General features: G+C 53.6%; 1 protein-coding gene across 6 annotated transcripts in view; it reads right to left on the minus strand.

Annotated features, from left to right (window-relative positions):
* AP3D1 (adaptor related protein complex 3 subunit delta 1) overlaps positions 1-15,415 on the minus strand; it is a 44,731-nt gene that overhangs the window by 15,206 nt on the left and 14,110 nt on the right. For 5 of the 6 annotated variants that reach the window (XM_033854833.2, XM_033854835.2, XM_033854832.2 and 2 more), the window contains exons 2-9: positions 8,088-8,183; positions 7,415-7,495; positions 6,301-6,381; positions 4,762-4,869; positions 3,007-3,136; positions 2,148-2,287; positions 1,971-2,044; positions 746-795 (exon numbers count right to left, since the gene is read on the minus strand). In XM_033854833.2, coding sequence (XP_033710724.1) covers positions 746-795; positions 1,971-2,044; positions 2,148-2,287; positions 3,007-3,136; positions 4,762-4,869; positions 6,301-6,381; positions 7,415-7,495; positions 8,088-8,183 — 760 coding nt within the window. Of the gene's footprint in view, positions 1-745; positions 796-1,970; positions 2,045-2,147; positions 2,288-2,992; positions 3,137-4,761; positions 4,870-6,300; positions 6,382-7,414; positions 7,496-8,087; positions 8,184-15,415 lie in introns of those variants that run through there. The other variant, XM_073803499.1, reaches the window with a different exon arrangement.

Below are 15,415 nucleotides of genomic sequence, written 5' to 3' on the forward strand. Positions count from 1 at the left end.
CCCACTCCCTCTGCCCATAACCAGGGCCATCTGCGATCCTGCCACACCTTGGTCCTCCCCATGGACCTTTCCAGACTCAGGGACCACTCTCTGGCCAGCCTGCCCTGCTCCCAAGTCCCACACTCGCCCTTCCTCTCCCTTTCACTGTCGCTGACCCTCAGCGACACTCACAGCCCACACAGCAGTCATGAGTGTAGACCCCGGGCCAGTTTCCTGGGCTTCACTGAACTTAAGGCTGCCCATGGGCTGTGAGGAGCATCTGACAGTTTAGGGCAGGGACAGGCAGGCAGCAAGAAGCTGAACCCTTGGGCCACCAACTCCCTCTGCCTATCTACAGGAAACTGGGCTGCAGGGACAAGTCACCAGGCGGTCTGATTGTAACTAACGGACTCCACGAGACCCTTTGGGGAGCACATGCCGATTCCCTCTCGAGAACTCTCGTGGTTGTAGGTCCTATGCTAAAGACACCACAGGGAAAGCGGCCTGAGATTTGCTTTAAAATGCTCATGAAAAGCGGTCTTGCTGGCGGGTGTGGCAGATGCCAGGGTGCAGTGTTTATCACTGGAGCCCGAGGTTGGCAATGGCTCTGGCTGTAACCGTGTCTGAGCTGACACTTCCAAAGGGGCTGCAGATGGGCCGGGCCAAACAGCTTCCCAGCCGGGAACAAGGTTCTGGTGAGGCCCGGGGACCAGCTCCCCCGCCGGCGACAGCTCCCTGCTCCAGAAGAGGTCACCCCGGTGCTCACCTGCGATGACGGTGTTGACACACTCGTACAGAAGGGACATGGCAGACGTGCTAGAGAAGGAAACACAGGAGCCGAGAAGACAGGGCCGCCTGCCTCCCGCTCACCCCACCGAGACTCCTGGGGGCACCACCCCTGAGGAAATGCGGAGCCCAGGAAGCCTCGGGTCTGAAGGCCATGCCGGTGACACCCCACCCTCGGCAGTGAGGCCATCAGATTCCTCCAAAGGACGGAAGCACCCCTTCTAGCCCTCAAAAGCGAACTGAAATGCTCCCGCCACTGCAGCCCACGCACGAATAACCTGATTCTGCGACCCCCATGAAGAGAATCCAAGTTCCCCAAAGGCCTCTCTCCTCCAGCCCAGACCCTGCCGGCCGCCTCCACTGGGACAGGGAGTAGGCCTGGCCACGCGCAGGCAGGAAGAACACGGAGTCGTGCCCCATGTCATCCCTCGGGGGCGTCCAGGGCCACAGTGAGCACAGCCCAGGACAACCAGGGTGGGCACCAGGCACGTCCACTCCACTCTGAAATTCTCACAGTGATGTTCTCAAGCCCAAATCCCCCAAACCCGACAGCACGGGCCACCAGAGGCAGTCCACATGAACGGTCACAGGACTGATGGCTTCTCGTAAATGCTCTGAAAACCACAAGCTGCTATAAACCCGGTGACTGGTGATTTGTTTAAAATCAGCAACGTCCCAAGCCCTTGGCCACTTCCCAGGGGACCCCAGGAGCAGAATCTCCTGGCACCTGAAGCTTGGCCCCCACAATTCAACCACCTGAAGTCGTGTAGAAGCTCCTAGAACATTCCAGAACTGGGCGGTGACACACTCACCTAGGGCTCTTCAATTAGACTGCTGAGGTCTACTTGTGAACCAGAGACTGGCTGGGACAGCTTTCTCCATCCTTTTTTTATTTTTAAAATATATCCCCATTGCCTGCCTATCTATCTGTCTGTCTGTCTACTTCTGGTGGTGCTGCACGGCTTGTGAGACTTTAGTTCCCCAATCAGGGATTGAACCCGGGACCTCGGCAGTGAGAACTCAGAGTCCTAACCACTAGACCGCCAAGAAATTCCCTCTCCCTCCTGTCATGAATGTGCTGTCTGCAAACTGAGGAAGGGTGAACCCAGAGATGCGGCTCCTGGCGGCGGCAGGCCCTCAGGCCTGGGTGCCCCTCCACCCGCCCCTCCTTGGGGCACCCCTCCCACGCCTGCCCCAAGCCCTACCTGTGGATCAGGTTGGTGAGAGGCTCAATCAGCTTTTTACCCAACCTTGGCTCCAAGGGAGTCAGAGCACCAAACTAGGGGACAAGAGAGGCCAGTGGTCACCCGAAGCAGGGATGGGACGGCAGCCCGGGGCTCTGCTGGCTGGCATGCCCAGGACACCCCAGGGGCGACACTTGCCAGTTTGATAATCTTAATGAGGACCCAGTTGTTGGTGGAGGAGGTCATGAGCTTGAAGAAGAGCGGAGCGAGAGAAAGGTAGTTCTTGGGGTTACGTCTGGCCAGCTCACAGATGACGTTGACTGCCGCCGACTGGACCCCTGAGAAGCGAGGGACGCCATCAGCAAGGGGGCGCCCACCAGAGCAGGCGGGACCCTCGGGGTGTATCCCCAGCAGGATCAAAGTCACTCCAGGTGCTCTGTCCGCCTCCCCCCGGGGCTGCCCCCGCTCATGCCCCCAGCCCGCCTCGCCTGCCCCTCGGCTCCTGACCCTAACCACGACGCTCCACACCCCGTGATCCTCTGCGATGCACAGCAGATTCTCCCGAGACAAGCAAAGATTTGGAGAAGCTGTTTTACATCTGCATGGCCCGGGGTCTCTCCGGAAGGAGTTACAGAAAAGGACAGGCGGAGGCAGGAGTGAACCCTGTGGTGTGGGACTGCCAATCAAGGCAGCAGAATAAACACGAGACTGCGAACATGCGGACAGAGAGGCCTCCCCAGTGAGCGAGTGTGGTGTCTGCTACGGCCTGGAGGCAATGACAGCTGGCAGAAATAAGCACACCCAGTGGTCTTGGTTTCTAAATCCCACACCAGCTAACAAAACTAGAGCTGTTTGGAGAAACGGCGGATTCCAGGACTGGCGGGAAAGTAGAAAGCGAACCTGGCATCTCGTGGTGCCAGAAAGTAAGAAGGTGCCCTATGGGGGAGGGCTAGGACGGGGTCCTGGGACCTAGTTACCCCCCTCCATCAAGCCTTCACAGATGCTGGTGGAGCATCACGGCCCCACACGGGCCCCTTCTTAACTCAAGTCAACAAACCGGGATCGGGGTCCTCCAGCTTCTCCTTCAGGCGGGGAAAGGCAGGGCGCAGAGACTCAGGGTACTTCAGGAACACCTTGTACATGATCAGCACAGCCTTCTTCCGGATGTACGGCTTGGTGTGCGACATCTGCAGGGGCAGAGGGTGTCAGTCTCCCTGCTGACACCACTGCGCCCACCCCTCCCCGGTCCTTCCCGCACCCCCTGCTCCCCCCCACTCGCCTCCCCTCCCCTCCCACACCTGCCCGCATCTCGCCTCCATCACCTGGAGGATAACCCTCTCTCCAGCTCATCTGGCTTCTGGCCTCTGAGACCGGCCTGCAGGTTTACTCCACTGCCCGCCCCCAGCCCAGGGATTACACAACAGTGTCTTGGACGGAATCGAAACCTGCCTCCCTGAGTCCATGACCCCAGCTTGCCCTCTGGAGGCTGAGACCGGCCTCCTGGACTCACTGGGGCGCACTGAGAGACAGAATGAGGGAGGGGGGCCCCAAATGGAAGGTCACGCTGGAGAGAGCCTCCACCTGTCAACACTGGCCTCGGACTCTTAGGGCCACCAAGACCTGTCCCCAGAGCAGTGCCCCTCGCCCGGGCCTCAGCCCCCTCCACACTTCTGCACTGCACCCCTGGAGCTCCTGTCCTTCTTCGGGACCGTGCTCCGGCCAGGAGGGCCTCTGGTCTGCAGGTGGGCACACTCCTCACCTGTCAGGGCCCCAGGCAGCCTGGCCCTAAGGAAGCCACCCCCGCCCCCATGACCTGGCACGGAGACTCATTGTGATAGCTCACTACCGCCCCCCTGTGGACTCATGACCGCTTTCACCTAGAGAGCTCCTCACACTTCCCGAAGAGGGCCTGAAGATCAACACTGTCGGCTTCGCAGGCCAGAGTCTCCATCTGACTCTGCCCTTGCTGCTGGGAAGCCCACCGTGTGGACGAAGGGGCGGGGCCGTGTGTGGACAAACCATTTATAGCAGGCGGTGACTGGATGCAGCCTGGGATCTAGAAGTTGCGTGTACCCAAAGCCTTCTAGACCGCGAGCCAAGACCTGACCATCTGCACAGAGAATGGGCCACGTACGGACAGAACCCTCCTGGGAGGAACATGCCACCCTTCCACGCTGCTTTATCGTGGCCGGAGGGGGGAAGCCTCCCAATCATGGAGAATCTGGCGTGCAGGCAACCCTCTGAGGGCTGTGATTTCTTTCCGTTTTTTTTTTTTTTTAGGGTCAATTCCAATTTTGTTTTTATTTTTTAAATTAATTTTTATTGGAGTCGAGGATTGTGATTTCCAAGAGCACGTCCACATTTCAGAACAAAGTTCTTGCCCACCTTGGAGATCAAGGCTGGCTGGGGTTTCTGCCTTTTGGATGGACTGGGCCCCAGACAACAGATTTGCTCAGATGAAAATAAAAAGTTCCCTCGCCAGAGAACCACCTGACCACGCTGCCTGCCAAGACCACTGCCATCACCACCCATGCCTCAGAACACAGCTGATGGGTCATGCGCTCACGACAGGCCATCGTCCCCAGCCAGACCCCGCCCCTCCCCAGCAGGACCATTTCAGAGGAGGTGAGGTGTGAATGCTGGGCCCCACCAAGTGATGGAAGGGGAGACAGTGACTCGGTGTCCCAGCTCATCCTGGGGACCCAGGCCGTTTCCACCCACCCAAGTGCCCTCAACGTGACATTACAACCTCGGTTTTCCAGGCACATCAGGGAGCAAAAGCCAAGGGGGGCGGTCACGCTCCCAGACTCACCAGTGTCATGATGTCGTTGGCCAAGTCTCTGGCAAGATCTGGGGTAACAAAACAGGACAGGCCAGTCAGCGCAACGCCAGTGTCGTACTGGCTGGGGCTGCTCAGGTCCTGGAAAGGGAGGGAGAGGGTTAGAGGCAGGCACCCACCGTGCCTCACTGGGTCCCAGCCGCGCCCGCCAGTCCTGCTCTGGGTCTGGAGACGGGCTTGGACGAGGACTCACAAGCAGCAGCCAGCTCCACGCTCTGTCACCGAGCAAGAGCCGGGACGGCTCCAATGGGAGGGCTGTCTTGGGTCCGCCCCTCGCTCCAGGGGTGCAATGGGGCAGAGCCAGTGCCACCCATGGCTTCCCTATGGGAGAACCCAAGGGCCGAGGAAATGGTGCAGCCAGACGGGCTCTGACCGCCCAAAGGCACAGAGTGGGGGCCGCCCAGGGTGGAACCCCAGAACCTCTGCTTCCATTGGGGTGTCTCCCCTACTACAGCCAGGGGTGACTCCTCTGGGCCCCTCCCCAAAGCGGAGAGAAGCTTCCACCAGAGCTCCACCCCTCAGGGGAGCAGGAAAAGCAGCCACAGGAAGCGCACATCTGCCCTAGCCTCTGACGTCACTCGCCTGTGCTCCCGCTAAAACCGATGCGGAAGCCCCATCTCGGCACAAAGAGAGGACTCTGTTTACATAGAGAACCTCCCCAAACTTCACACATGTGGTAAAAGATACACTGAGAGACGTTTTAAGAGTTAATCTTCCAGGGACTTCCCAGGTGGTGCAGTAGTTAAGAATCCGCCTGCCAATGCAGGGGACACGGGTTCGAGCCCTGGTCTGGTAAGATCCCACATGCCACAGAGCAACTAAGCCCGGGCGCCACAACTGAGCCTGCATTCTAGAGCCCGCGAGCCACAACTACTAAGCCCATGTGCCACAACTACTAAAGCCCGCACACCTAGAGCCCGTGCTCCGCAACAAGAGAGGCCACTACCATGAAAAGCCCACGCGCTGCAACGAAGAGTAGCCCTGCAGCCTGCCCTGCAGCGCCCGCTTGGAGCCCCGACACCAGCCACCTGCGGGGCGACCACAACAGCTCTGCCCCGACCCTGGCGCCAGCTGTCTGAGAGCCCCGGGCCACAGGGTCCGATGCAGCGTCTGGGGTGGGAAAGGGTGCCTCTGACACCCCCTCTGACCACTTGCAGCGAAGCGGGAGACAAGAGATACTCAAAGTCCTGAGGCCAAGGAGGAGCTGACTACTCAGTGCTCTCACTGAAGAACATAGAATACCACACGGGGCCGAGAGACGCACCTGGTCCGACTCACAAGACCCAGTGGGCACAAACGCCCCCACGCTGGGAGGGGCAATCCCTCAGCAGGCGCCCCCAAAAGAGGGGAAAGGGGCTGAAAAAAGGAGTGACCGAGGGGGCAGCCCCCATCGCCAAGGGGGGAAAACCAGAGAGGAAAGCCCCGCGTGCCCCGCCGTCCCTTTTCCCATTTCCGAGGATCGCAGAAGGCTGTCCATCTGCCCGCTAACCTGCTCCCGCAGGAGGGGCCTACCTTGCGGATCTGGTTGGTGGTCAGCATGATGACGTCGGTCCCTTCGTGAAAGCACTGGGAAGCAGCGAGGTAGCCGATTCGCTGTGAGTGGAACAAATGGAGACGTCAGGGGTGACAAGGGGACTGGGCGTCCTCGGGGAAGCACCCAGCCCTCCTGAGCTTCACGCCAAGCAGCCCTGGCCGGTCCGTCACAAACCAGGAGGAGGGCACCCCTCGCCCTGTCCCAGGCGTATGGTCTCTGGAGCACAGTGTATTTCAGGGGTTGCCAAGCACGTCCTGTCGCTAACGTGTGCATCCTCACCGCCTTCTTGGCAGCGGGAGCTGCTGTTACGGCCTGACGGAGTAAGTCATCACAAGCGCCTAAACTCGGGCTGAGTGTAACCTAAAGTCACACCCGCACTTGCATGTGATACTTAAACACACGTGCAGAGCACTGGCCCAATTTTGGCAAATACGGCATTTCGTTTCTTCACCAAGAGTAACCGGCAGGCAGGACAACTGTGTCCTTCGGGAGGACGGGAACCCGCCCTCGGCAGTGACCCGTCTGCAGGACACAGCCTCAGCCGCCGCAGGGTGTGTGTTCCCAAGGAAAACTGAGCCAAGCCAGGAAAGCCACGGAACACCCCCAAATGGGCTGTGGGCACTGAAAACCGCTTTTCAGAACATTTACTAAAGCAGAAGACATGCTTGTTTGTTACGATATCAAGTAAGAAGAAAACAATGTCCCAAACTGCGCATGAGTAGGATCGCTGAGACGCCAAGAAAAAACGCTCAGAGGGTCCTAAGAGACACCGCGACAAATGACAAGTGGTGGCCTCTCGGGGAGACGATCAGTGTCTGCTTATTTTTTTGAAGAGTCACAAATTTAATCTGTATTATGAAACACATAACCAACCCTACAAACCCGAATTTCACTGACACTACTTAAAATGGAAAGAAAAACGTGATGCAATAGTGCTAAGACCTAACTGGACATAAGTGGTGATGGGAATGGGTCGCTGGTGTCTGTCACTGTGTGCCCTCCCAGCATGGCCTGCGTCACAGGATGGACGCCCTCCTCCCCCAGGACCCCACCCACAGGGCTCAGGCCCCAGAGCGAGCTGGTTCCCTTCACCTTGAATGTGAACTTGGAGGCGCTCATCACTTCTATGATGTTGAAGGCGGCCCAGCTGATGTCATATCCTAGCATCTGCAGCTGCGGAGGAAAGAGGTCGATTCTCACGCACCTGCCCCAGCTCCGCACCCCCATACACTCTGGGGAGATTCATTTCTTTTTCTGACAGGTGAGTCTTCACATTTAAAACCAAAGTGACAGGTTAATAACACACTAAAATAATGCCCCTGATAAATAAACACCTGCAGTTGAAATACCAGCGTTACATGGGTTAAAATTCCCCACAAGGACCGGTAAACGGGCAGGCCGTTCATCTCCCTTCTCTGACCAGGGGAGGCCAGCATGGGGTGCCTGGCCCAGGCTCACACCCCGACCAGGGACTGCAGGGCTCCACCCACCAGGTTTTGGGGCCCAGCCCGCAGGGCAGTCGTGAAAGCAGGGACGCTCCCGCCCCTCCAGGTGGGAAAGGCCCACTGGATGGGGCCCCAGCTTGCCCTGTGCCATGTGATCCTCACGCATGCCTCGCCCTCCACCCCAAGTCAGCCCAGCGTGTGCCCCCAGGCTGACGCCTGGAGCGGATGGTGTCCATCAGTGATGGTGGGACGGATGGACAGACAACAGGGGGATGCTGGAGCCAGACCCGGCCTGACAGAGCGAGCGGCCCGGCACTCACGTAGGTCAGCTTGCAGACCGCATTTGCTTTCACTGCAATGTTGTCTTGCTTCAGCTCTTGCTTGATTTCATCAATGCACTGAGAGATATATTTTGCCTAAAAGGAAAAAAAAATTGAAAAGTTGCAAGTGTCTGGCTAAAACCTAAAGAAGCCAGACACAAGAGGTCACACAGTGTGCAATTCCATTTAGATGAAACGTCCACAGCAGGCAACTCCAGAGAGGCAGAGGGGAGTCCTGGTTGTCAGGGGCTGGGGGAGGGGGAGAGGGAGGGTGATGGAATGCTCTGGAATTCAACAGAACTCTGTGACTATACTAAAAACCACTGAATTACACATATTAAAGGGGTGAGCTGAATGGTATGTGAATGATAACAAGGCTGTTATCCTGAAAAGCCCTGTCAGTGCAATAAGCTGCCTGGGATCCCCCAAAGCTCTCCTCCCAAGGGGCAGGGGGCCACGAGAGAACAGGAGTGGCCTGGGCTGATCTAGCCTGAAGCAGGCACACTGAGCTGCGGGAATTCTGCTTCCCCTACTCGTGTGTATATCTGATACTTTCTATGATGAAAAGTTTTGAAACTTAGAAAAAAAAGAGTAACCATTCCAACACAGAGCATTAAGACACGGAAAAGTTCTTAGTCCTCCAGTTTAGCCCTTTAACCAGCTGTGAACGAGAGAAACTGCAAGCCCAGAAGAGATCCCACGTCCCAGCGCCAAAGGCCCATCCCTCAGCCCGCATGGCCAGGGGCGGCAGGTCCACCTCGGTCCCACGCTGCCGTGACCGGGGAGCCCAGGAGCCCCACCCAGCACGGCCACCCACGCTGGGGGGCCCCACTAGCACCCACAGCAGGAAGGGCCTGGCCGCCCCAGGAACCGTGCCTGTTGGGCCCCTCCCGTCCACCTCCACGCGGCCCGGGTTCATTACTGGCCCGGGCAGCCATTCTCCTTCCCCACACCGCACACATCACAGAGCCGGGGCCTAGCAGGTGACAGGCCACGCCGGGGCCTCCCCCTAGGCACCCGCCACAGCGCTTCACATAACTCCACTCGTTTGACCCCCCTCCATGCCCCCGTCCAGGTGAGCGCCCTGGTGCCTTCCAGCTCCTGCAGGGCTGGGGCTCACTGCCCATGTGCAGCGCTGCCCCCCGTGGGCAGGAGCACCCATGGGTCCCCTGGGAGGGCCCCTCGCAGGCCTCTCGCTTGCTCTGGGGCTGGCCACCCAAGAAGAGCGCCGAGGCGCCTAAAGCCTAGATGGGCCAGATGGCATGGGCGCAGGTGAGAGCCGCCGGGGGTGGGAGGGTGAACACCTCCAGCCCCTGGGACCCCCGGCTCCTCCCAGGACCAGCCACACTGGCAGGGGCACCGCAGGCTCCCCTTGGGATCCCCCTTCGCTGAGGCCCTTCTCTAGGCAGCCTCTCCCGCAGGCTTCTCAGGGCCTGTCTGACGGGGTCTGTGTGCACGCCCCACTGGCCTTATGACGGACGCTGCAGCGTGTCAGTGCTTGGCTGCGCTGCCATCATGCGTGTCCACCCACCCAGCAGCGCAAGGGCTTGGATCCTTCCCACTTTCCGGCTCCCGTGATGCACACTGCCGTGGATGTGTTTATACAGGCGCCTGTGTGGACACCTTTTCGATTCTCTTCAGTTTCCTCACTACCCCAGCACCTGTACTAAAACACGGACCAAAAGGTCAGTACCGACACACGTGGTCCAGAGCAAGGAATGTGCCCCATGGGGCGCAAGGCTCCACCCCCCAGAGCCGCACAGAAGTCCCATTGGCAGTCCCAGGAGAGCCCAGCCCTGCCCAGAGACGGTCGTCACTCAGGGCTGGGAGGAGTGTGGTGCCCCGCGCTCCCATCACCCACCAATAGTGGCATCGCCTAAACCTGCCAGGCTAGCGAGCTCAGTGACCTCGCCCAAGTGGCTGCACCCTCCTCCCATGTCACCCCAGACCACTCGTAGGCCCAGCACAGGCTCCCGGGGAAGGCGCCACCCTGAGAGCGCTCTCAGCGAGCGTCTGATGAATATTCCATGACCAAGAGTCGGACAATGGAACATGGGTCACCAGATCCTTCCAACGGGCTTCCAGTTACTAATCCCCCAGGCGCCTCAGTTCCCATCCCAGTGCACGATAACCCCTTCGTGCACCCTGGATGTGCTGTTAATGATTCAAAAGGGAAAGAACAGAGAGATGATCCCAAGCGTGGGAGAACAGGCCCAGCACACACCGCTGTGGGAGATGGTCTGCAGGTCCCAGGTGCAAACTGGTGCACGTGCACGCACACACACACGCTGGCCCCTCAACGCCCAGATGTCCGTCCGCTGGTGAACGGCCAACACGGTGCACTCTCTGCACAAATCTATTTTCTAGGTGGCCCAATGACCTCTCAGCTTTCAGGAAGCCAGGCACAGTCCACTCCTGGTAATGTGTGCGCAGCCACCGTCAGACCACGCCTCCCACCAGCACTGTTTGGAGACAAATGTCCAGGCAGCACAGGACAGGCGAGACCACTGGTCCTGCCCCGGCTTTGATCCTGAGAGCCACGAAGAGCAGGGAGCAGCCTGGGCAAACGCAGCTGCTGGGAAGTGAGGGGGGAATGGGGGCAGGGGGTGGCACATCCTCACGTGAACTCTGCACCCACCGCAGCACTCCAGCGGCCTCCTGCCCACTGTAGGAGAGGCTGAACCGAACTTCCAGCCCAGACAAGCTCACTGCCCCTAAAACACATCCCCTCTCTGCAAAACCAACACTCTACTGAGAATACAACAGAATCCAGTGACTACAACATACCAGCCACAATGTCCGGTTCACAAGCCCAAATTATTCAAATTAGAAACAGGAAGGACTTCCCTGGTGGTGCAGTGGTTAAGAATCCGCCTGCCAATGCAAGGGACACGGGTTCGAGACCTGGTCCAGGAAGATCCCACATGCCGCAGAGCAACTAAGCCCGTGTGCCACAACTACTAAGCCTGCGCTCTAGAGCCCACGAGCCACAACTACTAAAGCCCACACGCCTAGAGCCCGTGCTCCGCAACAAGAGAAACCACCACAATGAAAAGGTCATGCACCACAATGAAGAGTAGCCCCTGCTCGCCACAACCAGAGAAAAGCCCGCATGCAGCAACAAAGACCCAACACAGCCAAAAATTAATTAGTTAATTAAAATAATAATAAAAAAAGAAACAGGAAAACATAACCTAACCTATACCCAAGAAAAAAAAGAGACGGCCAATGAAGACGGGCCCTGAGGTGATCCTGGTGATGATGAAAGCAATCATTTGCTGAGATTTCAACACAGCAACTGTAACCATGCTCTCATGACCAAAAAGAAAATATGCTCCTAATGAATAGAAAGAGAGGAAATCTCAGCAGAGAAAGGAAAGTGACACAAAACAACCAGATGGAAACCCTAGAAATGAAAAACAATTTCTGAGGTAGAACAGGCACTGCGTGGACTGGACGGGGAGCTGGAGCTGAGAAGAACAGGGAACAACAGGGCCCACTCATTCTGAAGGGAGGAAAGCCAGGCAAGGCTGTGGCACACCAAAGGTGTAGCGTGTGTGCCACTGGGGTCCCAGGAGAGGAAGGACAGAGAAAATATGCGAAAACCTAACAGCTCAAACTTCCCCAGATTTGGTGAAAGACATAAACTTACAATTTCAAGAAGCCCAGCACCGCCCCCCCAAAACAGGAAATATAAAAGAAAATCACACCCACACATATCACAGGCAAACTGCTGAAAACTGAATATAAGGAGAAATTCTTCAGAGGAGCCAGAGGAAAAGGGTGTGCTGCTACAGGGGAGCAGGGGGCTGAGGGAGGTGGGAGGACTCCAGGCCCAGGGCTCTCCATCCAAGAACACCCCTCAGGAATGAAGGCACAGTAACATCCCTGCACCTCAGAGTACCCACGGGGGCCACAAATGAGCCCACAGGAAGTGGTTAACCTGCAGGAAGACCCAGCCTCAACACTAGTTTTTAGCTATAGGACAAGTGCACAGGCTCATGGTTCCTACAGGCAGGAAAAGGGAGGAATGGGTTGTAAAATATTAAAATAATGTTTCAGGAGGGTGGAGTCAAGATGGCATACTAGAAGGACGTGGAATTCGCACCTCCTCACAACTAAGAGCACCTACCAGGCACCGGTGGGGGACCACAGACACCTAAGGGGACGGGAGGAACCCCCAGCGACCGGTTGTTTCCATTATAGTTTTATTTTTCCTAATATATTTTTTATCTCTCGAATTTTATTTTGTTTTTTATTCTTTGATATTGTACTGATCCTTTTTTTCTTTCTTCTTCTTTTTTTTAATTTTTCTTATTGCGCCACAATGCTTGGGGAATCTTGGTTCCCAGGTGGGAGGTCGGGCCGGAGCTCCTATGGTGGGAGCTCCAAGTCCAAACCGCTGGACTAACAGAAAACCTCAGACCTCTGAGGAATATCAATCAGATATTCAATATCAATCAGAGTGAGGCCTCCCGGAGGTCCTCATCTCAGCACCAAGACCCAGCTCTATCCAACTGCCTGCAAACTCCAGTGCTGGACGTCTCAGGACAAACAATCAGTAAGACAGGAATACAGCACCAACCATCAAAAAAAAAAAAAAAGACAAAAAAATTTGTTTCAGACGAAGAAGCAAGGTAAAAACTACAAGGCCAAATAAATAAAAACAAAACAGGTAACCTACCTGAAAAAGAATTGAGAGTAATGATAGTAAAGATGATCCAAAATCTCAGAAACAGAATGGAGAAAATACGAGAAACATTTAACAAGGATCTATAAGAACTAAAGAGCAAACAAACAGTGATGAACAACACAACTACTGAAATTAAAAATACTCTAGAATGAATCAATAACAGAATAACTGAGGCAGAAAAACAGATAAGTGAGCCAGAAGATAAAATGGTGGAAATAACTGCCAGGGAGCAGAATAAAGAAAAAAAGAATGAAAAGAATTGAGGACAGTCTCAGAGACCTCTGGGACAACGTTAACGCACCAACATTCGAATTACAGGGGTTCCAGAAGAAAAGAGAAAAAGAAAGGGTCTGAGAAAATATTTGAAGAGATCATAGTCAAAAACTTCCATAACATGGGAAAGGAAATAGTCAATCAAGTCCAGGAAGCACAGAGAGTAGTACCATACAGGATAAACCCAAAGAGAAACATGCTGAGAGACACATATTAATCAAAGTATCAAAGATTAAATACAAAGAAAAAATATTGAAAGCAGCAAGGGAAAAGCAACAAACAACATACAAGGGAATGCCCATAAGGTTAACAACTGATTTTTCAGCAGAAGCTCTGCAAGCCAGAAGGGAATGGCAGGACATATTTAAAGTGATGAAAGGGAAAAACCTACAACCTAGGTTATTCTACCCATCAAGGATCTCATTCAGATTTGACGGAGAAATTAAAACCTTTACAGATAAGCAAAAGTTAAGAGAATTAAGCACCACCAAACCAGCTTCACAACAAATGCTAAAGGAACTTCTCTAGGCAGGAAACAAGAAAAGGAAAAGACATACAATAACAAACCCGAAACAATTCAGAAAATGGTAATAGGAACATACATATCAATAATTACCTTAGGGCTTCCCTGGTGGCGCAGTGGTTAAGAATCTGCTTGCCAATGCAGGGGACAGGGGTTCGAGCCCTGGTCTGGGAAGATCCCACATGCCACAGAGCAACTAAGCCCGTGTGCTACAACTACTGAGCCTGTGCTCTAGAAACCGCGAGCCACAACTACTGAGCCCACGCGTCACAACTATTGAAGCCCGCACACCTAGAGCCTGTGCTCCACAAGAGAAGCCACTGCAATGAGAAGCCCGTGCACCGCAACTAGAGTAGCCTCTGCTCGCCGCAACTAGAGAAAGCCTGCACTCAAAGACCCAGTGCAGCCAAAAATAAATAAATAAATTAATTAATTAAAAAAATATATCTTAAATGTAAATGGATTAAATGCTCCAACCAAAAGACACAGACTGGCTGAATGGATACAAAAACAAGACCCATGTATATGCTGTCTACAAGAGACCCACTTCAGACCTAGGGACACATACAGACTGAAAGTGAGGGGATGGAAAAAGATATTCCACGCAAACAGAAATCAAAAGAAAGCTGGAGTAGCAATTCTCATATCAGACAAAATAAACTTTAAAATAAAGACTATTACAAGAGACAGGGAAGGACACTACATAATGATCAAGGGATTAATCCAAGAAAATACAACTGTAAATATTTATGCACCCAACATAGGAGCACCTCAATACATAAGGCAAATGCTAACAGCCATAAAAGGGGAAATCAACAGTAACAATTATAGTAGGGGATTTTAACACCTCACTTTCACCAATGGACAGATAATCCAAAATGAAAATAAGTAAGGAAACACAAGCTTTAGATGACACATTAAACAAGATGGACTTAATTGATATTTATAGGACATTCCATCCAATAACAACAGAATACACTTTCTTCTCAAGTGCTCATGGAACATTCTCCAGGATAGACCATATCTTGGGTCACAAATCAAGCCTTGGTAAATTTAAAAAAATTGAAATCGTATCAAGTATCTTTTCCAACCGCAACGTTATGAGACTACATATCAATTACAGGAAAAAAAACTGTAAAAAACACAAACACATAGAGGCTAAACAATACACTGCTAAATAACCAAGAGATCACTGAAGAAATCAAAGAGGAAATCAACAAATACCTCAAAACAAATGACAATGAAAACATGATGACCCAAAACCTATGGGATGCAGCCAAAGCAGTTCTAAGAGGGAAGTTTATACCAATACAATCCTACCTCAAGAAATAAGGGAAATCTCAAATAAACAACCTAAACTTACACCTAAAGCAATTAGAGAAAGAAGAACAAACAAAACCCAAAGTTAGCAGAAGGAAAGAAATAATAAAGATCAGATCAGAAATCAATGAAAAAGAAATGAACGAAACAATAGCAAAGGTCAATAAAACTAAAAGCTGGCTCTGAGAAAATAAACAAAATTGATAAACCATTAGCCACACTAATCAAAAAAAAAAAAAGGGAGAAGACTCAAATCAACAGAATTAGAAATGAAAAAGTAACAACTGACACTGCAGAAATACAAAGGATCATTAGAGATTACTACAAGCAACTATACGCCAATAAAATGGACAACCTGGAAGAAATGGACAAATTCTTAGAAAAGCACAACCTTCCGAGACTGAACCAGGAAGAAACAGAAAATACAAACAGACCAATCACAAGCAGTGAAATTGAAACTGTGATTAAAAATCTTCCAACAAACAAAAGCCCGGGACCAGATGGCTCCACAGGCGAATT

Source organism: Tursiops truncatus, chromosome 3 (genome assembly GCF_011762595.2).
Source record: "Tursiops truncatus isolate mTurTru1 chromosome 3, mTurTru1.mat.Y, whole genome shotgun sequence".
NCBI classification, from domain to species: domain Eukaryota; kingdom Metazoa; phylum Chordata; class Mammalia; order Artiodactyla; family Delphinidae; genus Tursiops; species Tursiops truncatus.